The 27,062-nt window shown below is 33.9% G+C and overlaps 1 protein-coding gene across 2 annotated transcripts in view; it reads left to right on the forward strand.

Annotated features, from left to right (window-relative positions):
- Positions 1 to 27,062, forward strand: part of PSME4 (proteasome activator subunit 4) — a 93,783-nt gene that overhangs the window by 31,724 nt on the left and 34,997 nt on the right. For both annotated transcript variants that reach the window (XM_045827534.1, XM_045827535.1), the window contains exons 4-21: positions 119 to 163; positions 1,972 to 2,121; positions 3,292 to 3,355; positions 3,916 to 3,990; positions 5,094 to 5,216; positions 6,932 to 7,024; positions 7,567 to 7,832; positions 10,154 to 10,340; positions 11,282 to 11,371; positions 12,050 to 12,114; positions 12,391 to 12,541; positions 15,342 to 15,440; positions 15,662 to 15,731; positions 16,210 to 16,277; positions 16,948 to 17,163; positions 17,729 to 17,886; positions 18,953 to 19,048; positions 27,002 to 27,057. In XM_045827534.1, coding sequence (XP_045683490.1) covers positions 119 to 163; positions 1,972 to 2,121; positions 3,292 to 3,355; positions 3,916 to 3,990; positions 5,094 to 5,216; positions 6,932 to 7,024; positions 7,567 to 7,832; positions 10,154 to 10,340; positions 11,282 to 11,371; positions 12,050 to 12,114; positions 12,391 to 12,541; positions 15,342 to 15,440; positions 15,662 to 15,731; positions 16,210 to 16,277; positions 16,948 to 17,163; positions 17,729 to 17,886; positions 18,953 to 19,048; positions 27,002 to 27,057 — 2,072 coding nt within the window. The remainder of the gene's footprint in view (positions 1 to 118; positions 164 to 1,971; positions 2,122 to 3,291; positions 3,356 to 3,915; positions 3,991 to 5,093; positions 5,217 to 6,931; positions 7,025 to 7,566; positions 7,833 to 10,153; positions 10,341 to 11,281; positions 11,372 to 12,049; positions 12,115 to 12,390; positions 12,542 to 15,341; positions 15,441 to 15,661; positions 15,732 to 16,209; positions 16,278 to 16,947; positions 17,164 to 17,728; positions 17,887 to 18,952; positions 19,049 to 27,001; positions 27,058 to 27,062) is intronic.

A 27,062-nucleotide genomic window follows, 5' to 3' on the forward strand; every position in this document is an offset into this window, starting at 1 on the left:
ATGTATACAGAGAACAGCTAAATTTATGAACATATCTTAGAGAGTCTTTTTATTAATTGAATTAAAATAATTATTTAAATATACCAAACTAATTCATCAAATGGCTTTTCTCCCCCAGTTCTGTAGAAAATGTTCTCAAAACACTCGTGAAAAGCTGCCGCCCGTAAGTAGCTTCTCAATTTACAAAGCCTCTTGTCATTTCTCTGGGATCTTCCCTAACTTTAGTATGTTTTGAAGAGGGAATAAAAGTACAATGTTGTGAAGTTAGTCACTGGGCACAACATGTTATCTTAAACTCTTGAACTGAGATTTTCAGGTTATATTTTTAGATTTAGAAATTTTTTAGTGGTGTGGGTATCAGTCACCCATTATAAAGTAAGGATGCCATAATTTATGTATAATCTGTCTTATTTTAAAGGTTTTTCTAGATTATTGTTACTTATATTAAAAATGTTTTCCAAAATGAGTATTGTAGGGGTATTCCATTAAAAGCAAGTAATAACAAGTGGTCCATATATGTTTTCTAGTATGATCTCTTTCAGTAGAATATTTTACTTAAACTACCCCATATTCTGATGTTTAAAGATGAATATGCATAGAATTTAGTTTTAAGTAATTAAAGTTCAGTTCTTTGGACCTGAAATATTTTCTAATTTCTTGTTTATTAGGCTGTTTTAAAGCTATTTATTCTGCTGTGGATACAGGGAATTCTTTTGAATGGAAATCCCTATGTTTATCATATGCTATAATAAAGAGTTAAAGTTATTTTATAAGTCATATACTTGCTGCTGATCTACTATATTATTCAGCCTTGGGCAAATGCATTTTTGGCATATAAAATGTCTCCCTTTTAGTAGGCTTAAGATGTAACTTGAGTCATAAGCCACCAGTGAGCAATGTCATTGTATACTAGGCCGTTACTCTGTCAACCTGTGTTTCTTCACTGAGACACTTGATCATCACTGAGGTACTCACTGGTTCTTAGATTGTGGGATACATTCATAGAACACCCAAGCTTTTATTTTAGATTACTAGGCTAATAGTTGACTCTGAAAAATCAGAAAAGTGAACTGATGTGTGAAATCTTTGAAGGCAGAATATGTTATGCTTTTCTAATTCTGACCTATTGTACAATGACCTGGCATGATGAGCTCAACAGAAGTATTCCAAGAAATGTAATTTTATTTTTAACATCAAATAATGAAGTGTGATTCAAATGAATACAGATTTATAAAAAATGTCAGGGATTTGAAAGGGGTTTCTAACTTTTTGGCCATACCCAAATCAGAATTCCTTATATATATTTTTTTTGTTATTTTAAACCTCTTAATGGGTATTTGAAATACAACACATGGGTCTTCTGTCCATTTTCCTTCATTTTGTGTGTGTATGCGTGTGTGTGTCCATTTTAGATTTTAATTTTGCCAGTCTCTAGCTTGTAGCTCAAGGACACCCCTGTGCATTTCATAGAATTGTACAATGTCAGAGTGGGAACGGATCATCTAGTCCAGTCCTGTCTTCTGTACAGGACTTTGTGGTCCAGTGAGGGTAAATGATTTGTCCAGAGGAGCCTAACAATTGATGTTCTCTTTCTGACTTCACTGATTATCCAGTTTTTAAAAAGTATATGGACTGGAGTTATATACACACGAGTTTTTTCTATTCCAATTACATAGCACACAGTATGAAAAAATACAACCATGTTTAAATTTGTAGGTGATTTGAATTACTTTGTATTTTTTCTGAGTTTTGTCAACTTTGTAGCATTTTTCTAAATCCTGTAGTGTGTTGGGTATTTAATGTAGAGTTGTTAGAATGTTTCCTATAGGCTAACATGACATTCATAGTGTGTGATGTATCTTATGAAAGCCACTCCTCCCGTCCTTTTTATTTTCCCCTTCGGTCAGTCATGTATTGATTTAGAATTTTAGCAATGATCAGATACATGAAAACCTTTTTTTTTTTAATTAGGTATTTTCCAGCAGATGCAACAGCTGAGATGCTAGAAGAATGGAGGCCTTTAATGTGCCCTTTTGATGTAACAATGCAAAAGGCTATCACTTACTTTGAAATATTTCTTCCTACCTCCCTTCCTCCAGAACTTCATCATAAAGGTTTTAAGTAAGTATTTATATGTCTTGAGACATTCTAGAATATCGCAGGACATATTGATACAGGCAAACAAGTAAAGCAGTACAATAGTTGCATTACAGATTTTACTTTACAGTAGTAGGTAAAGAAAAATTTATTAACTCAACCATTATGTTTATACTTGAAGTGTTAAATATAAGATTGTAAATACAGAATAATGCTTATATGTCACGCCAAATAAGATGATTTCTTTAATTTAAGAAATCAAGAGAGAAAGAGTAATAAAAAAGGAGTGGAAAGCATTAATAAATAGGCAGTGATAGAACGATAAATTGTATAGAGTTTAGGGGAAGGAAAGTGTTTTCCTAAAACTTGGTTTTAACTCTCATCACAAGTTTTTTTCTCTTGGGTCCTTTTTATAATTTTCTTGGTAGTCTTTGCACCATTTTTAGGAACTACAGTGAAAAAATATTTTAGACTGTACTTTTAAGAAAGAAAAGAAAAAAGACTAAAAGGATGATGGTAATTATCACTCTGTTGTGGGCTTATGCTTAGTTTTCCTCCCTCCTCCCATTTGCTATTTTATTTCTGTCAAGTTGGAAATTTTGTGTATAGCTGTATATTTGTGAAAATTTAATTTTAAAATTCTAAAATCTCTTAGTTTTTTTGACATTTTTAAAGATTGATTAAGAGTATTAAAAACTTTTTTTTGCCCCTATATTCTATTTCTTTGTGATAGTTTCCTCCACTATAATTTAGTTGCACCTAGCACTCTGTGGCTCATTTCTTTTGTGGAGCATTTCCTATAGTGCTAGTTAATAGCATAATTACTAATTGGGTTATTAAAACAAGAACGTAAGGGAGAGTTACAAGAACAGGTAGTAACAGGAAAAACATTTAATGAGAAAGGCAGGAAGAGGTAGGAGAAACTTATAAACAGTATTAGATAGGGGTGGACAGTTGCTCAACAGTGAAGTAGAAGTATTATGAAATTATTCATTACAGCATAAGTAAATTGGAAGAGGAATATTCAGACAAAAGTAATCCTTTGTTACATTTAGTTTGTAACTTTCAGTATTATTTTTTCTAGGTTGTGTAGTTATCAGTAATAATAATAGATTAAAATGTACAGAGGATACCTGGCTTTGAACCATTTTCTATAATTCACTTGCTACTCATAATAACATTTTTCTTCTTCAGACTTTGGTTTGATGAATTAATTGGCCTTTGGGTTTCAGTGCAAAATCTCCCACAGTGGGAGGGGGTGAGTATCCTATTTTTCCTCCTATACTTTATGGTTTGGAAATATATGCAGTCATTTGATAAGTAAGTTTAGTTCCCTAGAATTGGCTATTAGCAGTGTTATAATAAATTTTAAAATTTTATTTGCTGTAATATAACAAAAGCAGACATTTCTTTATTTTGATTTTGTTAATATGCAGAAGTATATGAAGGTAATGGGAAATGCATGAAACCATAAGACCCTGTCTGTTTCCTTTTGTATCCTCACTAGCCCAGTGCTAGACACGTAGTGTATGTTTTCTATATGCCTATTGGATTAAAATTTATTTTCCTGTTTGCACTGTGGATAATGCTTTATCATTATCCTTCTATAAGTATTTCAACTGCTATTGATTTTAAGTGGGTGTCAGGAATCAGAACTTAAATTTGGAGATTAAAAAAAACTAAGTTATAAAGCATATGTTAAGTCAAATTATGCTAACACTGCTCAAAAGAACATAATGAATAAGAACTATGACTATGCCACTTAGAAACAACAAATGTAGTTACTTATCTTTCTTTTTTTTTTTTATTTACTTTCAGCAACTAGTAAACCTCTTTGCACGATTGGCAACAGATAATATAGGGTACATAGATTGGGATCCATATGTACCAAAGGTAATTAATAACATCTGAACATAAACAACAGCACTGCCATCACTTTTATGTCTTTAAGGGGAAGTGTGTTTTGTATGCTAATTCCTAGCTCCACATAAAATATTTTTAGACCATCAATACAAACAACCTACAGGGTGGATCCTTTATTTACAGAAAGTAATTGGGTCATGTCAAGATAACAAAAATGTGTGATTTTTGTTTTACCTATGTAGGACATGAACTATAAGTTTCAGAATGAGTAATATAGAAAATACAGGGTGTTATACATTCATACTTTCCAACAAATTTTGTATATGGTATTTGATTGCTATTCTAGAGAGTTTTCTACTCTTAGGTCCCATTATATATTTCCCTAGGTTAAATGAAGTTAGAGTGTCTCTGGGTGCAATGTTTTTAACATTGCATCTTCTGTATTGTTTCACTTGCAGTGGAATCACTAGTGGCACTTCAGGAGGGCTGGAGTGGGCCATCCAGGTGATTCTGGTGCCCGCAGTGACAGTAGGGCAGGGCTAGGGACCAGCAGAAAGCAGATGCTCTGTTTGCTTTGCCTGTGCTGTCTTCCTCTGTTGCTGGCCAGTAAAGTAATTTTCCCCCACCTGTAGGGTCCCTGTTAGTAATGGCAGATTTAAAATATAAATTTAATTATATCGACATGTAATTATTAAATAACAGATTAAAGTGCAAATTCTTAGGGGGAAAAGTCAGGTCATTGTTAAAATATAAAGAGGGAAAGGAATTCACCAGAAGACATTTCTGTTTTGTGCCATTTAGAGAGGGAGAAAGGAGTTAAAACATTTCCTGTTTAAATTCAGGTACCTATGTCTTTCTTTTTTATGTTTTACTATATCTCATTTGTATGTTTTTGGGTACATGGATAGAGCTGCTTTATATCCTCATGCCCATGACCTCAAAGTGTCATTTTTAAAAGGATAGATATTTTAATACAATTTTTAAAGAATAAAACAGATTACTAAGCAGTATGTAATTTGCTTCAAAACTGATCAAATGAGAATACATCTAATAACACCAAGACACAACTTTTAAGTTATTTAAGGAAAGTTATTTGATAACTGTATATATTTTGAATTCTTCTTTTCTTAAAGATATTTACAAGAATTCTGAGAAGTTTGAACCTCCCAGTGGGAAGCAGTCAAGTGTTAGTCCCAAGATTTTTAACAAATGCCTATGACATAGGACATGCCGTGCTATGGATCACTGCTATGATGGTTTGTAATGTGTTGTATTTGTTTTATATAGTTCTCTAAATTTTGTGTTAACTATACAAAAATTATATATAATCATGTCAGTCTCTATCAGTGGCTTCGTCAGTCATTGGTTCTTGGATATTTTCACTCCAGAATGTAGTCATATGTACTATTTATAAATGTCCATAACCAATGGACCTTAAAGTTAGAACCAAAGTTTAGAGTTTTGAGAAATTCAGAATGTCTGTAACAGTTTTATAGACCAGGAACCAGACTCAGATAAAAGGGCACTCCCAAAGTCAGATTGAGAATGATAAAGGTAGGATTAGAATTCAGGGCTCTGTACGTGCTCAGTATGAATGCATTCAGTGTAAATGTTCACATAAAATATTACACTAAATACTAAGCTTACTAGCAAAGTAATGTAGTGAAAGGAAAAGCATGAAGGATTATTTTACTGACAGCATTGAAAGCAGTATGTATTATGCTTGGATTTCAACATCATCATTCAAATAAGACTGTAGAACAAAATTGTCATATTGCTTCTACAGATGTCATTTTCTTGACTTATTTATTCTGTGTTTGGTACTTTCTTCTAGATTATGTTGTTTGGTTGATTTGTGTTAGTTGTTTCTGTGGAAAAGGCAGAATGGTTGTGAGAGTTTAGTTTAAGCTCCCTGTTTTTGCTGTTTCACTATTAAACGAATCCCATTTTCTTTAGGATATTAAATAAGAAAATGATACAAACTCTTGGATGTGCACTATCTTACATAAACAATGAATTGGAACTCATTTTTTAGGAGCTGCTGAATTGGATGATGATTATTATCAGCCTCATTTTAGTTAATATTGCTGGTTTTTCTAACAGTTGTTCTTACTGGCAGCTTCATTTTGTGTTAAATATGAATATTGAATATAATAAAAATCAATGATAATTCTTATGTTAGAATTCTAAACACTTTGTTGTGGAGTTGTTATGGTGTCTTAGTAGTTGCCCTGCTCTACAGTGGGAAACATGAATGTGGCTTCATTTCACCAGGAGGACAGGTTCCTAGTGTGGCTGACATTCTACCTTCATCTGTGCTGTTTCTTGAAAGAAGATCAGCTTGAGGCAGATAGGCGGTTTCAAGACCTCTGTCCCCAGGGCTGTTTGACTTGATAAAAAAGAACACTAGCTTTTTGTTTTTTCCCCCAAGTTTTATTGTTTGATTTGTTTTGACAGTTAAAGAAAGATTTTTCTGTTGAGTCAAAATGTCACATATAACTGGTTTAGTCATTTGAACATTTACATTTAGAAGTAATAATAAAATATTTTAATGCACTTGTGTAAATCTTACCTCATATCCTGCAGTGAGGTATTCACTTCTTAAATCACTTAGGGAATGTTTATTATGCCTGATATTAGCACTCTTGGTCATTTTAAGATGATAATCTTAGTGATGAAAGATACTCGACTGCCTAAGAGTAAAAGATACTATTATCCTAAATTGAAAAATGTCTTTTTTTTAATTTGGTTTCAGTAAGTTTCCCTTATTTTTAGTAGACTGTTTGAAATCAGTTTGTATGAAATTCATTGAGGAATATTTTTTACTCCTATTTAGAGGTAGAATTGATTTTTGTCAGCAGAATAAATATGAACCACATTAGAGATTTACATGTAGGCTTAGGCCTAATAACCTTCCCACTTTTACAGTATAATGTGGTTACTGATCTTTTTTACTCTTATATCTGAACAGGGTGGACCAAGTAAGCTAGTGCAAAAACATTTGTCTGGTTTGTTTAACAGCATCACATCTTTTTACCATCCTTCAAATAATGGGCGCTGGCTGGTGAGTATGTTCACTTTTCACTCTTAGGTTTTGGAATTTTTTGAGATAGGGTCACATGTAACTATTACCTATTATGTACCCTGTAAGGCATTTTCTATCCTGCATGTAAGCTTTGTGATTAAGTTACTGTGTTCATAGGACATGTAAATAAACTAATATAATACTGGTGATGTTAACTGGTGACAAAATGCCACATTCTGGCAACAAAATTGTAACCAAAAATGCCACCAAAGCATGACTCATCTTTTCAGTTTTATTTGTGTCATTTTTTTTTTTAAGTTGTCTGGTAAAAGTGCCTTTTCATGTAATGGCAGATTAATGTGGTACTGGAAGTTAAAACTGAAATTCAAAACGTATTTGTATTGATTATTGTCAATAGTTAATTGGTAAGAGTATTCTGTCTAGATACATTGTGCAGGTTTTCTAATAAGATTGTAATAGCCATTATTTTGAAAATCTTTACTTTGAGGGGTACAGAGGAACCACGAATATCTATCTGGGACATAGAACCTACCTTGGACTTTTTGTTTCTGTGTCCCCAGAACAAGTTAATGAAACTACTCCAGCGGTTGCCAAACAGTGTTGTTCGAAGATTGCATCGTGAAAGATATAAGAAGCCTTCTTGGTTAACTCCTGTGCCTGATAGCCATAAGCTTACTGATCAAGATGTTACAGACTTTGTACAATGCATTATTCAACCTGTCCTCTTGGCTATGTTTAGCAAAACTGGTAGTTTAGAAGCAGCCCAGGCTCTGCAGAATCTTGCACTCATGAGACCTGAGTTAGTAATACCCCCTGTACTTGAAAGGTAAGCGTAGCTTTACTCGTTTGTTGAAGCCTCAGTGGTGGCTACAGTTATTCTGGTTATCTCCTCCCTCTACTCCTCTGCTTGGTTTTATTTGCTGCGGCTTTGCTTGTATTGGTACTTTTACATTTTCCTGGAGGAGAAGCAACGTATTTTAACCTAATGATTGGTGACTTCATAAAGGTTTATTGGAGAGTAAAAATTGACATGATATGGATAAAATAAGTATTTTGTATTATTTGCACATTTTAGTTACTCAAGGTTTTGCTCATAAATTAAGCTCTGGCTGTTTTCATCAAAATATGGGTGTCACAAAATACTGAGAATCTGACAGTGAAAATGATTTTGGATTTCTATTACTTCTTAGGACCAATGACATAAGAAAAATTTGATCGTCTTTATTATTTTCATATCTTGTATAATCTTATGTGGATTGTTTCCACAAGGTAGACTTTACTGCATTCATTTGTTTTTTATGTTGAAACAGTAACAAAACAGTTCTTTTGCCTCGTCACTCTTACAACATAGGTCTGATGTACCTTCCAAGAGAGAGCTACTTAGTTGTTTTGAGGGTTTTGAGAACAGGTTACTTCAACTCACTGTTATTCCTCTGATGCCTGAATCTGGCCTTTATGATTTCTTTCTAAATGTCTTTGTCAAAGGTACTTTAGCTTTAGAGTCCAGAAGGATCTAACAGATTGAGTTCCATAAAACTCAGATTTGTCCAAGGTTGGTCGTGGGAGAATGCAAATGACAGTCAGTTTTCTGACTCGGTTCACATAGGATGATTGGTCACACTTTCTTGGAGAAGGGTATCCTGTTAAAGATCTTAACCCAAATGGTGCTCCATTAAATTTGAGTAGTTTATACTATCTTGCACTGTCCTCATTGCTGTAAATATTCCAGTTAAGTTGTGCCTCGCTTTCTCAACCTCTCCTAATTTTGCATGCATATCTTAGGGTGTGCATGCAAAACTTCCCAAACACATAACTTAGGAAATGGAGTGGAAAAGTTATGCAGTTTCTACTCTGATTTCAACCCTCAATATTTTTTGCCACTTGGCCTCCATGTGGTAGCAGAAGCTAACAGCAACAGTCTCTTGATGCACCATTGAGAGAGGAGGGACTTTAGTTGCTTACATGGTTAAAATTTTGAAGTTTGAGGGGTTTTGCTGTTTCTTTACTTTTGTTTTGCCTTATGTCAGTATTTTCCAATTGATGACTTATGAATAGATACATTTTTATGAGACTGAAGCGCTACCTACTGTGCTAACGAGGCATCTAGAATATTAAGAAGGAACAATTTATTTAGTTCACAATTTTGGCACAGAGTTAGTATCAGCATATTTAGTGATGTGTGCTTCACCAAGGTAAATACTTAATTGACAAAACTGACACCACAGTGTCGTTCTTCAAGATTCAATTTTAATTCTGTTCTTTTTAGAAGTGGCATGACTACCTTTTTGAATGTTTTTCCTTTAAAAATGCAAAATGTTTTAAAAAGTAAAATGTAAGAAAATATTTAGGCATTTAGTTTTACATTTCCTAAAAACAACCTTTGTTAAAGAGTTTGGTTTGATTTCTTTATGTTTTAAAATAAGGATAAGCTTTGTCCTTTTAAATTTAAGTTATAAAGCCTCCCTTGTTTCCTACTTAAAATGAACTTTCCCTTGTATATCTTCTATGTGTAAGAGGAATTTAAAATGACTGCATTTTAGATTTGTTTCCTCCCTATAGGATAGATTCATAAAGTTACATTACAGAGTCAAAGAGTGACTTGAGTGTCCTTGGGTCTTATATACTTAGTGATCAAAGATTGCATTTATCTTACTCCTCTCAATTTGTTCACTCTAGTGTCAGGGATATTCTCATATATTTCTGATAGTTGATTTCCAAGTTTAAAATACCAGTCCTTCTAAAAGTATAAAATAGAAATTTCAGCATTTTAGTAAGGCGGTTTTACCTGTAAAAAGAGAAGAGTGGTTTGTACTTGTTATTCCCGAATTCTAGTAGTGACTATCCTATTGGAATGTGGAAGTGGATTAGGATATTTGAAATAATGCAGAATCTACTGGTTTCTGTCCTTGTTCCCTGGAGAGTTTGCATGAACAAAGTTGGTGAGATGTCAGGGGTTTGGGGAAACATGTACCTTTCCTTTATTTCCTTTATTTGTGTGGTTCTGTTAACTTTGAGAGCAAATAGTCAAAATATCTTCTAGCTACAAACCTTTTAACCAAAATACATTTTATGAATTTATTGTACTTAATGTATCATGTATGGTTATCTGCGATGGAAATTTTTAAAAATTCTGTTTTCAAATTGTAGAACATATCCTGCACTAGAGACTTTAACAGAACCTCACCAGCTCACAGCTACTTTAAGTTGTGTAATTGGAGTGGCCCGCAGTTTGGTATCGGGGGGCAAATGGTTTCCTGAAGGTCCAACACATATGCTACCTCTGCTGATGAGAGCGTTGCCTGGGGTGGATCCAAACGACTTCAGTAAATGCATGGTGAGCATATTTATGATTCTGTTTGATATCCAAGTGATAACGGTGTAAGTGGATATCCTGTTAATTTTTTTTCAAAGACTCTTTAGAATTTAGTTAATATATAATTTGTTAATGGTAACAGAATTATATCTGTAGATGCCTAAGTTTGGGTCCGTGGATGGTAAGTTGATCTCTAACATCTTCCTTCGTAAGTAACTTGTAATTACCTTTATTCATTTAATGATCACTTGATGTTTTAAAGCTACAGGGTCTGGCCTAGCTTGAATGTGGTTGGTAGAGTAAGAATATGGGTGTAACAATCTATTGTTTTAACTTGAACATTTTCACCTAAAATGTCATATGGTGTGCTTGAGTGTGATACTGTTACGTTACAGAATTACATGCTTATGATTTTGTAATAAAAGATTTTATAATAAGAAAGCAGTGTTATTTGTGTCGGACCCTGTATATTTACTATTTTCCTTAAGCAGAGACATTAAAAATTATAGCATATGATCATTTGCACTTACCTTCATCTACACAGGTGACAAGGGAGCATGGTACAAGTTACTAGGTATGGAATGCCAGATCCTGGTTATGCACACATCTCCCGACACTGCTCATCTTCCCTTCTCTCTAGTTTCTGCATTAGCTAATTTACCCTTAGTTACGGTTACATTTTCAGGAGGGAGACAACGTAACCTCTCAATGACAAAAAGGTTGGAGAACTTTGTGCTTAAATCTAATAAATAACTATAGGAAAATAAATGTAGTATAATTTCATTCCTGAAGTAACAGCTGGTTCATTTTGAGGAACCTTAAAATGTTCGATTCTAAGTGAAAAATTTCCAGAAAGATTGTGGGATTCCCTCAAGATAATTTATTTGGGTAAATTACAATATGCTTGTATTTTTGAACTAGAACTATGTAATTAATGTTAAATTTGTTGCATCTTCCCACAGATTACATTCCAGTTCATAGCAACGTTTTCCACTCTGGTGCCTTTAGTAGATTGTTCATCTGTACTACAAGAAAGACATGACCTCACAGAGGTAAGGATGCCTTCTGGTTGTAAAGGAATTGATTTTCTAAGCTCTAATTTTTTATTGTGTATTCGTAGCAATATTTGCTAGTTTCAGAGCAACTTTGTATAGGTGCTAACAAAATGACTGTTTTGGGACTACATTATACAAATGGAATCATGTCATCTTTGCTATTTTGCCATACAGAGGTGTATTTCAATTTGTCGCTTTTTAATGTTTTGTTAAGCAGAGATGGTGCAGTTCTGTTTTTTCATTTTCTTATGTTAGTAATAAATCTATTGAGGGGATTGGCATCTAATGAAGAGAGATTTTCTTTATTACTTTCTGGTTCTTCTACAACTGTTTTCCTTTTAATTGTGGGCATATTACTACTTGACTGTTGTCATTTAGATGTTTAAGTAGGGAGGGATAAGCCTTTACACATATACCAGAAGTTTGAAACAGTTTAAAAAATGTAATTGATAATAAAAATGGCTGCTTGACTTCTGGTTTGATCCTTACAGAATACGTGATTTCTTATTTTGGTGCCTGGAGTTATTCTAAATTGATATGTGATTATGGTGTTATTTCTCACAGTACACAACACAATAATTTAGTGTTATATCTATATAGTAGACCATATTTGAGTTTTGTTTAGAGAAAAAAAATCGAAGGCTATTTTTAATTTTTCTCCTCATAATGTTATAGGTGGAACGAGAACTGTGTTCAGCCACAGCTGAATTTGAGGATTTTGTCTTACAGTTTATGGACAGGTGAGTATGTACTTCAGACCTGCCCTTTATCTGAATCTCAAACAATGATTGTTCTGTCCCAGCAGCTTTAAGCTCTTCCTTAATTGGCATGTTCTAACAACTACCTTAAGGGATGGTGCTTCTGAAGTTATAACAGGACACTTGATTTGTAAGCCCTGTGCAAATTCAGTAGCTGCCACTTGAACAGTTATAACAGTAGAGGTTTGTCCAGTCATTAAAAATGTTAAACCAGTTTTTAGTTGCTAAAATTATGCTTTCTTTCTTTGCATTATTTAGATGCTTTGGACTTATAGAAAGCAGCACATTGGAGCAAACAAGAGAAGAGACAGAAACTGAGAAAATGACTCACCTGGAGAGTTTAGTAGAGTTAGGTCTGTCTTCTACATTTAGTACAATCCTCACACAGTGTTCCAAAGAAATATTTATGGTAAGAATGCATTACTACAGGAAAATTAAATTACAGTCTTGTAATTTTATTTGAAGTTATAAAAATAAGCTACTTTAAGTGTGTATATCAATGTCAGTTTACCCTTTTCATACTAAAATTTGGAAGAGATACACAATTGATGCTCATTATTCACAAAATCCATATTTGCAAATTTACCTACTGGCTAAAATTTATTTGTAATCCCTAAATTAATACTTGCATTGTTTTTGTGCAGACATGTAAACATGGTAAAAGTTTGAGTTGGACATGTTTCTGGCTAGGGTTGAGTAGGTGATGCTCTGCCTTTTTGTTTCAGCTCTCATACTGTAAACGTGTTCTTTTTGTGTCTGTCTAGTGCCACGTTTTTTTACGTTTTTGTGTTTTTTGTTGGTGATTTTGCTGCTTTTTAAAAATGGCTTGAAGAGCAGTGCTGAAGTCATATCTAGTATTCTAAGCATAAGAGAGTTGTGCCATGTCCAGTGGAGAAACTAACATGTTTTAGATGAGCTTTGTTCAAGCATGGGTTATAGTGCTATTGACTTTTGAGTTCTGTGCTAGTGAATCAAGAATACATATTAAATAAGTTGTCTTTTTCAGTTTTATTTGTTTATTTTTAGAAAGAAGGTAAGGGAGGAAGAAAGAGAGTGAAAGAAACATCGATGTGTGAGAGATATGATGTGTGAGAAATACATTGATCAGTTGCCTCTCATACACCCCCAACTGGGGACCCGGCCTGCAACCCAGGCATGTGCCCTGAGTGGGACTTGAACTGGAGACCCTTCAGCTCATAGGCCAGCAGCACTCAATCCACTGAGCCACACCAGCCAGGGCTAAAGTAAAGTGTCTTGAAACAGAGACATATTAACACAAAATTCATCATTTGATGAAAATATACCCAGAGCCTTGTAGGAACTTAATCCTGTATTTCCCCTAGGAACAATGGTTTTACTAGCTAGCAAATTAGTATTTAATAAATCAGAGCTCTCAGCAGCTTTACAGAACATAACTACTACACACAGCAAGGATTAACTCTAGTTTTAATATTTATTTATTTATTTTTTTTTAGATTTTATTTATTTAATGCCCTGGCTGGCATAGCTCAGTGGATTGAGTGCGGGCTTCGAACCAAAGTGTCGCAGGTTCGATTCCCAGTCAGGGTACATGCCTGGGTTGCAGGCCATGACCCCCAGCAACCGCACATTGATGTTTCTCTCTCTCTCTCTCTCTCTTTCTCCCTCCCTTCCCTCTCTGAAAATAAATAAATAAAATCTTAAAGAAAAAAGATTTATTTACTTTTAGAGAGAGGTAAAGAGAGAGAAGGAGAGGGAGAGATACATCATTGTGTGAGAGAGAGATCTATCGGTTGCCTCTCACGCCCCCAAGTGGGGATCTGGCCCAAAACCAGGCATGTTCACTGACCGGTACTCAAACCAGTGACCCCCTCAGTTCACAGGCTAGCACTCAATCCATTGAGTCACACCAGCCAGGCCTAACTGTGGTTTTAAAGTTTAGAATTAAATACAATTTGGTAGAATAGTCTTGGAAATTGTTTATACCATAACATGATAGAAATTAAATCCTAATTATAAAAATCTGGCCCTGGCTGGTGTAGCTCAGTGGATTGAGTGCAGGCCTGCGAACCAAAGGGTCGCTGGTTTGATCCCCTGTCAGGGTACATGCCTGGGTTGCAGGCCAGGTCCACAGTAGAGGACATATGAGAAGCAACCACACATTGATGTTTCTCTCCCTCTTTTTCTCCATCCCTTCCCTTCTCTCTAAAAAGAAATAAAATCTTTTTAAAAAAAATCTAGCAAATTATGATGAATGAGAACATTTGTTGTCATGTTGCATTTTGTCAACATTCATTTCATATTGGTTGATACCTGTTATGTACAGTGTGGTCTTTAAAACTACACTTTATTGCCCTGGCTGGGGTGGCTCAGTAGACTGACTGCTGGCCTGTGAACCGAAGGGTCGTCGGTTCGATTCCCAGTCTAGCGCGCATGCCTGGGTTGTGGGCTGGGTCCCCAGTGCGGGGTGTGTAAGAGGAAACCACACATTGATGTTTCTCTCCCTCTTTTTCTTCTTCCCTTCCCCTCTCTCTAAAAATAAATAAATAAAATCTTTACAAAGAAAACCAAACTACACTGTATTTCCATTTCTGTTTCTTTTCCCTTCATCTGAGATCGTCACTGTTCACTTTGTTTATACTGGTGAAAAGCTAACCTGTTTTACAGCTTCATGAAATATTTACTAAGATTATACGAGTATAAAGAAATTAACATAAATCTTTTATTTAATGGAAACATTTTAAAGGGAGTTGTTTATAATTTTGAACAGTTAATCCATGTATAGAGCTTTCTTTCAGCAATTAAAATTCTCTGACTTGATTGTAAAATTAAGTAGACTGCTTCAAGTCTTTTGGATTAGAGATAAATGTTTATAGTTGTCGGAATGACAAAATGTATATATTGGATATTCTAAAAAATTTTCTTTTCTTATATTAGACTAGCCAATAAGGTAATTGTATTTGCTTCCAGAAGTTGTAATTTTGTGTTTGGTGTTTCTGTAGCAAATCAAGTCTTGTGCTTCAGATGTTTCATTCACGTAAAGGGTTGTGCGAAGATTGTTCATAGACATGAATGTAACACAATTAAGCAAATCATATAAATTCTGATGGCTAAAAATTTCCTACTTGGTTACTTTTAATACAGTGTGTGCATCATTTAAAAAATGTTTTATGTTTAATTTTCTTTAAAATGCTGATTAGACATTTTCATTTTTTATATATCTGAACCAGGTGGCCCTTCAAAAGGTTTTTAATTTTTCTATTTCACATATATTTGAAACAAGAGTAGCAGGCCGTATGGTGGCAGACATGTGCCGTGCTGCTGTGAAGGTGAGTTTGGTTTTTTTGGGCTAATAAATTCATGAATTAGTAACCAATCAGTTTATGTGATTAATTATTTTAGATGTGCTTGTTGTACTTACAATACGTTGTTCTTTTAGTAGCTGCTTATGGCCTTCATTTGTCACTGAAAATAGTGCTAGTACAAACTTTGTGACTGTTAAGTACTTGTACTTTTCAAAAAAAAAACTTACAAAATTAAATGTTTTCAGTGCTGCCCAGAGGAATCTTTGAAGCTGTTTGTTCCCCACTGCTGCAGCGTTATAACTCAGCTTACAATGAGTAAGTCATAAGGGCATCATTCTGTATTTATAACTTCAGATAAATGTTTTCCTTGGTTTCAGGAACTCTGTTGATGAAAACAGTTTCTTTAAGCTCTTCAATAGTTTAATTTTGCAGTTTTGGGGGAAATTGCTCAAAATAAGGTATTACCATGTTGACAGGTAGCATAGAAATTTTACTTTGTTAATGAATATTTTCATACATATGAGACCCAGTCAGAGGTTGCCATAAAAAATACCAGTTATTTTATGATATGTGCAGGGTCAGACATTTTGGCTGGTGTGTTTGTTTTCTTAAAAAGTGAGTTTTTCCCTCTTTTGGTTCAAGTTCAGCTTACAAAGGAAGGTATTGAAAAGTCTCCCTAGAAGAGACTTTTTTGGGTATTAGAAATATTAAATATAAATATTTTAAAAAGGATTCATTTAGTTGGATACATAGATTTTTTTTTCCCCCTCTGATGCCATTTTGCCTTTTTTAGATGATGATGTATTAAATGAAGAAGAGCTAGACAAGGAGTTACTATGGAATCTTCAACTTTTGTCTGAGGTATTGTAAACCTTTGGAATAAGAAAATATTACTATAAAAATGTTGGCTTGCTATTAGGATTTATTCTTTTCTGCAAATTTGACATTAAAAAATGAAAAGTCATAAGCCTTAAATATTTCTTGATATGGCTACAGAAAGTCAGATAATGTCATCTTCTTGTTATCAGAGTAGTATAATTGTTGATTACTTTATGTTCAGTTCTGAACTTTTTACTGATTAATTCTAGTATGGGTAACTCATTAACTGAAAAGTGTTTTGGATTTGGGAATCCTTTTTTTCTCTATATTCTAAGTTTGGCCATCAATCAAACTTCAGGGGTTTGTTGTTGTGTTACTTTTGTTGTTGTTGTTTCTGGGTTAGTTCAGGAACCAGAGAATACAGAAATACAATTGAGTTAATTTTCCTCTTGAAGGAAGTAGACACTTTTGAGAAGGATGGTACCATGCCATGGCACATGAGAGCCCAGGCTCAGAAAATGAGTTTTGATCTTAGAAAGCAGTAAATTGTTAGAATGTAATTAAAGTGAAAGTTCTAAAATGAATTAAATTATTTTAAGGAAAACAGTTATTATTTTGGCTACTTTAGTGGCCAAACATTCACCTTTACATTAATTGTTGATTTTTGATCTGTTAACCCACATATCTTCAACTGTTTCTTCCCTTTTTTTAGATTACTCGAGTAGATGGGAAGAAGTTGCTTCTTTATAGGGAGCAACTTGTAAAGATTCTCCAAAGAACCCTACATTTAACCTGTAAGCAGGGTTACACTCTGTCCTGTAACCTTTTGCATCACCTTCTTCGTTCTACTACGCTTATCTACCCTACGGAATACTGCAGTGTGCCAGGTGGCTTTGACAAGCAGCCTTCTGACTACTTTCCTATCAAGGCAAGCATTTTCATGATTGAGGGTTCAAGGATAGAGTCAATTATTTTCCTAAGGGATTCAAAGTATGTGTTTTTTCCTTGCTGTGTATGAAGGTGTCACTTCTTTATTTTAAAAGTATATTACGAAAACTTAGTGAATTGTTAGTTTTGAAGATCTAATTGGCTTTATTAAGTGATTCCTGAGTTGGGACAGCATCCCTTCCGGCAACTGTAAGGGCGCTTCCTGGAATGTTTTCAAGTTCCAGCGTAGTGCTGGAGCTAACTCCAGTTTTCTTCTTTTCTGTTTTTGTGCGCGATGGCGCGATATGCCATATCTAATCTCTGTAATTCCACATAATGTTATTGGGGAACACAGTAGACTCACGTAAACTTACTCTCATAACGAAACTAATATTTGAGGGGTTCTTCAGGGAGTTATTTAATGAAGGGGTAGTATGTTTTCATGCCCTTTTCTTGCTACCTTAGATTTGGAATACTCATACATATTCTTTAAAACATTTTAAATTATGTAAATATGTTCTTTTTTCAACTTCTCAATCTGCTGAACAAATGCTATTCTTTTCTAGGACTGGGGTAAACCTGGGGACCTTTGGAACCTGGGCATCCAGTGGCATGTTCCTTCTTCCGATGAAGTAGCTTTTGCTTTCTACCTGTTGGACTCTTTTCTCCAACCTGAACTCATCAAACTCCAGCTTTGTGGGGATGGAGAACTCGAAATGTCTAGGTTAGCTTTTTTAAAAAAAATAATAATAATAATTAATTGGTGTTTGTTTTTGCAAACTAAAAAATCATTTTTGTGCCTCTCCTATGTCATATCTGATGTGTTCGTGTTCATTGTGTTTTGAACATCTCCATAAGTGGCATTAGAAAATAGTGTAATACAGCATTGTTTAACAGAAATTTTGTCATACCATTTAAACGGTTCAAATGGAAAAGCAGGGTTTTTCGTAGTTTATAGTGCTTTCTACTTAGCGGTTTCACTTGTGCATCTTTCAGGACGAATGTAGGTATGCCCCCTTTGAAATGAAATTCCTGCTTTTCTAGATTCAGCTTGTATTTACTGGGTTGTATCCTCTTAGCAATTCATGTTATTGACATGAATATTACTTAACAGGAAAAGCATTATGATATAATTTTTCTCTCCTGCTGGGGGCTTTTATAAGAAACAGTCTAATTTGAGGTCATTAGACTTCTGTAGTTTGGATCTTTGAAAGTTCATAAAAATAATAGTAAGAAAATTATTATGTCAAATATGAACTTTTAATAGCAAATTCAGTAGAAATGAGATTGGAGGAAGAAGCAGGATTGACTTAATGTCAACTATGTACTACAAAACTGCCTTTTGAAGTAAACATTTAGCTAGTCTGTTTTTAATAGATGGGATATTCTGGGATATCTGTAAAAATGTTTTTCGTTTTTGTTACGGTAAACATGATTACATTCAGAATTGTTTCATAAAGGGTATTTAGTTGTTACTTGTGATTATTTAGAACTTGTTTAATTATAAACAGGTCTTTTTTGTTTTTAAGATTTGTTTGTTTGTTTGTTTGTTTGTTTTTAGAGAGAGGGGAGGGAGGGAGAAAGAGAGGGAGAGAAGCAATGTGTGGTTGCCTCTTGCACACCCCTACTGGGGCCCTGGACTGCACTGCCCTGACCAGGAATCGAACGGGTGACCCTTTGGTTCACAGGCCGGTGCTCATTCTACCAAGCCACAGCAGCCAGGGCTTGGCTTTTTCTTAAAGAGGGATTTGGAGTCTTCTGAAATGTGAAAATACCGTTTTCTTTTCCAGAGATGATGTTCTGCAGAGTCTAACTATAGTGCACAACTGTTTAATTGGTTCAGGAAACCTCTTACCTCCATTGAAAGGAGAGCCAGTCACTAACTTGTAAGTAAAAATAGTTACTTTACATATTTTGCTGTTTTTCTATTTTGCGTATTTTTAAGTCTTAGTAATATAATGAGTCCCTGGTTTTGTGATTACTGGTGTTGTTTCTGTATCCTTTAACCTTTTTTTCACTGTTAGGCAACAAATATCTGAGGCACAATCTGGTCTATAAACTTTAAGGCTTACTTAGATCTTCATATGGTGCCAGGACAACTTTCATTGTAAATGAGTTTTAAAATATGAACTTGGAGGTATTTAAGTTCATCTGTTAGTGTACTGAGTTAATTAAGATAAATACTCCTCTTTAAAAAAGGAAAGAAAAATACTAGTTTGTTTGCAATCAATGTTGGTTAAAAGATTTGGTAGCAAAAAAACTGGGGTGTTTTTTAATAAAAATTTGTTCAAAGTTATTCATTATGACTTTGAACTTTTTAAATCTGATGAGTTGCCCTTATGAATTTAAGTGCTTTTCAGAGTATTATTTTGTCTTGATTTAGTCCATTGTTAATGCTACCATTTAAGTTGGAAAAAATTGAACAGAAATCAGCAATGTGTAACTTTAGCCCTCTTAGTAAGTAGATAGCTGCTAGTTTCGGTGTACCATCATAGATCGTTTTCTGTCGACATCGACATCTTGTGCTCAGCAGTATAATGAAAATCACATAAAAATGAGTAAGTAATCCCTGCCCCCTCAAAAACCACAAAACAATTATTTGTGGATTTTGCAACAAAAATATTAAAAAGCTTCAAGGATTTGTTTTAAAATATGGTTTGTCTTCCCTATATTTGTATAATCGTTATTTAGAATCATACTTTTTCATAATTCCCACTTATTTCAATCTAAAAACTGTCTCTGGGCATTGAACTTTAGATTGCTTATTAGCTATAAGGTGGAGAAGTAGGGTTATTCCAGGTAAGGAAATCTGTTTTCAGTTTACCTAGGATTTTACTGAATTTTTAAAAACTTTTGTTTTTTGTTAGTTTTATAGTTTGATATAAGCAATTTTACCACAATTTATTTTTGTTAAGAGAGGTTGATTTTAAACAATATTTTTAAGTGAGAGCTACAGAAATGGTTTTGATTTTGTTGCTGATCTTAACAGTGTAATACATTGAGAATTAACTTTTTTATGGCATGCTAAAAAGTGATTTCATACTTATTACATTAGTAAGTTTAGTTGTGCTTGAACATGCTGACAGTGAGAAATATCGTCATTTAGTCCAACAATTTATTTATGAGCAAAAACATGTACAACCTGTGTATATGATGATAAGATTAAAAAAAAATATATATATACACACACACACACACACACATTTTTTAATCCTCAACTGGGGACGTGCTTATTGATTTTAGAGAAAGGGAAAAGGAGGGAGAGAGAGGGGGAGAGAAACATCGACTAGCTGCTTTCCATGTGTGCCTGACCTGAGACTGGAACCTGCAACCCAGGCATGTGCTCTGACCAGTGATCGTACCTGTGACCCCTCAGTTTACGGGATGACGCTCAACCAACTGAGCCACACTGGCCAGGGCAAGAAAGTTTTTAGTATTGAGTGATAATTAGGATGCACTGCTTGAAGGGTCAGCTCAAGAGGCTTAGAGGTTGTTGTTGCAGTTCATACCAGCATGTCCCCTTTTTACACCATATACACTCTTAATAGTGAATTGAAGTAGTCTTTATCTTTTGAAATAAATGTGCACTAGGACAAAATTGCCATTTATTTTATAATTATAAACCAATTAGGTTTTTAATAATGAAATGCATTTTCAATAAGGGAAAGAATACCATGTAATACAAACTTCTATGGATGTGATGGAGTATAATTAAGTAGTTTGTTAGCTTTGGTTACTATACATTATAAGCTATAAAGTTGGTCCTGAATATTATTTATAGATTTTCCCATAAAATTTGAAGATGAAAGATAACATAGATTGAAAAGTTTTGCTTTAGAATTTTCACTTTTGGTGTAAAAATTTAATACAATGAAACATAATGAAGTAATAAAAGTTGTATTTACTATAAACATAATGTTTATGCTTTTAAATATATTTAAAATGTATGTATAAAATGTTTTATATATGGGGTGGGGAAAAGTAGGTTTGCAGTTGTACATATGCAAAACAGTTTATTTTTGTATTATTTATTGTATTTTTCATATGAAGAACTGTAAACCTACTTTTGCCAACCCCAGTATATTTAATAATACATAATGAGATAAAATATAAAATGGTGAAAATGTCAATCTTTCTAATCATTGAATAATACACATTTTCAGGGTTCTTCATAGTTACATACATCTGTGCAGGATAATGTTTATATGAAGTAGAATTAGGATGGATGAGCAAGCCCTTTGAGTTGCCAACACAAGTTTACAAAGTCTTTCCTGGGCTTTTAACTAGTTCTTAACAGAATCCTTTCCTTTAAAACTAATTTCTGACTGGTATTATCTTCATCTGAGATTTTAATTTGTTTGGTAATGTGTGCCTTATTACATTTATTTACTTTATATAACATTTTGACTGTTTGGATTGATAGTAAATTAGTTCTCAACCAAAGTATCATAAAATAAAGTCAGCTTTTTAAATTTCTGAAATGCTTCTTTAATAAATTAGTTGTCAAAATCCTCTAAATGTAAATTGATTTAAAAAATTAAATTATTTAAATGGTGGTGTCATTGTTTTGTGATATTAATCACACTGCCTAGTGTGAAAAAAGAATATCTATAGCATAATTATTAATTAAATTGTCAGCCGCAGGTCAGTTTGAAACTAGTAGATGGAAAGAAAACCCTTAGGACATTGGTTACTCCATAGGAAGTAAAGTAAAATGTGTACCAGGTGGGGGAGAAAAGGAAATGTATGAATGTAACAAATGATTTTGTGTAATGCCTAAGGTGCCTGAGGGGAGTCACTCTTGTTCATAACATTTTTGCCTTTGTATTATGGGACATTATGGATTTTCTGAAATACTCAAGCAGTTTTTGGATGCACATAATAACTCAAACAATTTTTCTTTATTTTTTAAAAGATTTTATTTATTTATTTAGAGAGAGGGGAAGGGAGGGAAAAGAGAGGGAGAGAAACACTGGTGATTGAGAAAAACTTCCACTGGTTGCCTCTTGCATACCTCCTACTGGGGGTCTGGCCCAGGAGTGTGCCCTGACCCTGTACCAAACCAGTGACCTTTTGGTTCACAGGTCAGCACTCAGTCCACTAAGCCACACCAACCAGGGCTCAAATAATTTTTAAAATTTAAACGTACGTTTTTATTTTCTTACATAGATCTCAATTAGGTACAATATTCTAACTGCCTTAAATTTTTTTTGAGGGGGGGCCAAACGATTCATTATTAAGTTTGCCTTGAGCATGTATTAGCAGTATCTGTCTTCTGGAAAATTGTAGTAATGAAAAACTGGAGGCTTAGTTGTGAATTTTCCTATAAGAAAATCTTAGTCCCTAATAGAGTATATGGGATGGTCTTAAAATTTCATTGTTCATGGAAATGACTACTACATGTGAAAATCAATTTTCTGAGCTAAATGATTAAAGACTGACAAAAAATAAAAAGCTTAGATGAGTTGATTATCCTAATGAGGATAAACTAAATAATATACCTAGTGGTATCTGCATTGTAATTTTTGGCCTGTAGCAGTGTAGGGGGTCATTAAATACCTTGTACGTGCTATACATTTTACTGTTTCAAATGATGGGTAAAATAAGGTCCCTTTAGTGTAATTTATTTTTTCAGTTTAGTACAATTTTAATTTCTTTTTTAACAGCTTTGTTAAACATTAAGTCTTCTGAAGTAATCTTAAAATGGAATCTCTATTTTGCTCTTGGAACCTTTAGGTAATGATTTAATAGAAATATCTGCGGCACTGTTTATACTCATAGTTCTACCATTATAGATGTGGAAGTTGGAGTATGTCTTTCCAGGGTTACAGGAATTTTGGGCACTTGTCTTTAATCTGCAAATCGTTATTAGTTTCTCTTTTTGCAGTCCACTCATAATCTTCCTGGGTCTAACCAGCTATCACATAAAGCAAAAACCTAACATCTTAAAAACAGTATTACTCAAGGTAGAGGAGTCCTCATTTTTCATCTCAAATATTTCTTCTTTACTTTGTGCCCCCTTTTCTCTGATAGATCTGTTAGGTCATTTGTAGGATTTCAGCTTTTACTAACTTTTCATTCAAGAAAAATTCATACTTAAGGTCTAGGAGTTTAGACCATTTCAGTAATGTGTGAAAGGATGTGTTGTTATGCGATGAGGGGCAGGGCTAGCTAACCTCTCTTGGCACCTCCAGGGAACTACCCAGCTCTGCTGGGGGAGCCGCACACAGAAAAGGAAACAGTTACTACTCCACGGTGAGTAATCCTGTTTTCTCCTTATTTCACCTTCTGACTGTTTTCATTGATTTTTAAAAGCTTGTGTGTCAGACATGGAAATAGTTCTTATGCTCAGCATTAATTTTAAACCTGACACTAGGTAAGATTTCTCTTTCTTTACTTAGCCACCTTTTGTGCACACGGTAGAGTAAGAGCCAGCTTTTCATTTGTGTTTATTGCTGTTATTGATGCCTAGGATTGAATTGCATAACAGAACATGGAAATAGGTCAAATAACTCTTGTGAAACACTCATAATCTTGAATGGAAAAAATATCTGTTAGTGGCTTGGTTTTATACTGATGTTTATTTACACTTGGGAGGGAAGGGATTGTTGGAAAGGGTACCCTGTTCTCTCACTTACAGACAGGAATAGTTATTATTGTTTGCAGTTCTTTCCTGACAGTTAACAGCCTTCATTTACATATTTGACTTGTATATTTTGTTTTTATATTACTAGTCATTTCTTCTTTTTTCACCATCCTTTTCCACCAGTGATTGTTTTCAGTTCTACTCTGTCAAATCTAAAGAAGATTGCCATCTAGTGGTGCAAATAACATAGTTGTGGAAAACTTAACAGGTGTTCATCACCCCACCTCCAGTGGCACACATATTGATCAGATTTTTGTTATAAATTAGGTGGTCTGGTACTATTTAGTTCCCATGAAGCTGATTTAACATTATTATTTTTAGATGGTGTTATTTATATTATGTTGTTGAAATTACGTGTCAGAATTTTATTTAGTTCCTTTGTCAAATTATATTAATGTGACCACAAAGAGATAAAATCATAAAATCTTACTTAGGTCATGAATTTTATTTTTTTAAAGATCAGAAGAAACAATTTGGTATATATATTTCCACTTGCTGAGAAACAGAGTATAAAACTTGTCGCTCCAAATGTACTTTAGTAAATTTGTTAGATTAGAAGAGATCAATTAAAGCTGAATGTTAGGTAAATAAGCATAAAAGGAATTTGTGATGGGTAAGAACAAATGAAACTGTAATATATGTCTAACCAGGTGCCTTCTATACACTTGAGTTATGGGAGATGTATTTTAATTCAAGTTTTAAAAATAAAATCCTAAATCATTTTTACTTAAATGTGTTACTTAATACTTTAAAATCCCATATGGGCTGATAATTTAAAATAATTATAATAACTGATAACCTTTCTTTAAAGTTTTTGGTAGGAAACAATTTAGAGTGATACATGGATTTTAAAAATTAGTATCAGGGCTTTTAGATGAGACTTGTTTTTAAATGTGATTACAAAGACCCAATAATTAGTGTTAGTGGGTCTGAAATGCATACAGGAAAAGCATTTCAAATTCCCAGTTGATATGTTTTTGTTTGTTTGTTTGATAGGTTTTTCCTTCCTTTGGATATACTAAAAATTGTTCAGGAGTTTGCTATAGAGATTACTTTTTTATGTTACTTGAAAGAGTAATTTTGTGATAATTAAAATGCATGTGTGGTTTAATATTATTTAGTACTAGATATGGAATGGGTAAGGGACAATTGTATTCCTGCTTTAGTAAACTACTTATATTTATAGCAGCAGTGAGGAGACATGTCTTACCATGTGACAGCCTAAGCAAGCACTTCCCTATCTTCTACCCAGGGAGATGTCAGGTTGGGGGTGGGTAACAGTCTCATGCTTTATGCTTATTAAACTTGAGCACAGCTTTTTTCTCTTTGCTGGTGAAATCTAATTTCAGTAGACATATTGGACTCCTTGAAGTTCATCATAAATGAATCTGATTTTATTTGTACTGACTAGATTTTGGATACATACATATTTTTCTAGTATGTATAATTTTTAGAAAAACTATTTATTTATTTGTTTGTTTGTTTGTTTGTTTTTAGAGAGGGGAGGAGGGAGGGAGAAAGAAAGAGAGGGAAACACTGATGTGTGAGAGAAATGATATGTTGCCTCTTGCACACCCCCAAGTGGGACCTGGCCCACAACCCTCCCAACAGCCCAGGCAAGTGCCCTGTCTGGGAATCAAACCTGTGACCTTTCTGTTTGCAGGACGATTCCCAATCCACTGACCCACACCAGTCAGGGCAGTCATACACAATTTTACAGAATGCTCAAGCTTGCGAGCTATTGTCAAAGGTTGGAGCTTTATAGAGTGAAGATCAGGTTTTAAGAATTAGAATTTGAACTTTGAAGTCTCTGAGAAGTAAATTAGCATTTTATATTATAAACTATTTCCATTCTTTGTTTTGTTTATACTCTGTAGGATTGGTTTTGAAACTTGAGGTGGTATTTTTCCATACTAGGCACTAGATTGTGGGTTGGGGGATGTAGTTAAATAATTGGCATTTTAGTAATCTTAATATTATTACCATTTAGATAAATCCCAGAATTTAAACTATGAAATATTACAGTAAAGACAACTTAATTCATCTAAAAAAATGCAATAGAGATGGGGGCATGTTGATTTTAAAAGTGTTTTCTTTATTACAAGGCTGTGTAATTCATGAGTGATGAACAATATATAAAATTTCTGTTTATTAGTAATTAGCCCTGTATCAGATATGCTGGCTCCATGTTTTCTTGGCATTTGTGCCTGTTTTTCCTTGGAAAGCATTATCTCTTTGTTTATAAAAAGTTATTGAATCGACTCATATTTTGACATAAAATGTTGAAAGTTAGTATATTTTTCAATGAAGAAAATTTAGATTTCAGTTATAAAGGTTCATATTTACCAGTAAAACCTGTTCTTATGTTTAAGATTTTACTGACTTATTTTCAGAGAGAGGGGAAGGGAGGGAGAAAGAGGGAAACACCAAGAGAAACATGGATTGGTTGCCAGGTGTGTGCCCTGACCGGGAATCAAACCAGCACCCTTCTGGCTCACACGCTTGTGCTGGTGCTCAATCCACAGAGCCACATCAGCCAGGGCTAAAACGTGTTCTTAAATACCCAAAAACTGACCTTTAACCGTTTACTGGGTTTATCTAGGTTGGTTTGTTGTAATAACATACTTCTTTGTGACAGATCTTTAGGAATTGCAACATCTTTTATATCTGAACATCTTCAGAAGTAGTGACATTTTTCTGCAGGTGGCAGGAGAGATGGGTTTGGCTGGTTTTAAAAGAAAGGGTGATTATCTAAAGAAGCTTGTTTGCTGTGCTATATATTTTACAATAAAATTTGAGGGGTTTTGGTAACTAGTTTTAATCTTTATTATGCCAGTTCATTACAAATATGACTTTTCTTTGTGTAAATGTTTATCATCAGACTTAAGCTTTTATACTTGAATGTAGAATGTCAGTACTTTGCTCATTTTTGCAGTGAGTTTCTCCCCTAAAGTCATTTAATGTAATTAACATTTTCTTTAAAGATGAATAACATTGTCCTTACTGATGAAACAGATAGCATTAATCCTCAGAAGGATAGAATAAAGAATTGGACTGTGGAAGATGGGAATTCTATGTTTGTTAAAAGAGCATCATCTTTGTTTTGATTTGAACATTCTAGCAATGACATTTTCCCTTTTAATCCTTCTTGTTGGTATTATTAATAAATATAAGCACTCTTGTTTTTATGCAGGGTACCAACTATGGTGTCCTTGGAAGAGACAAAGTTGTATACTGGACTTGAATATGGTATG

Source organism: Phyllostomus hastatus, unplaced genomic scaffold, assembly GCF_019186645.2.
Source record: "Phyllostomus hastatus isolate PE091 unplaced genomic scaffold, TTU_PhHast_1.1 phas_scaffold_78, whole genome shotgun sequence".
Lineage (NCBI taxonomy): Eukaryota > Metazoa > Chordata > Mammalia > Chiroptera > Phyllostomidae > Phyllostomus > Phyllostomus hastatus.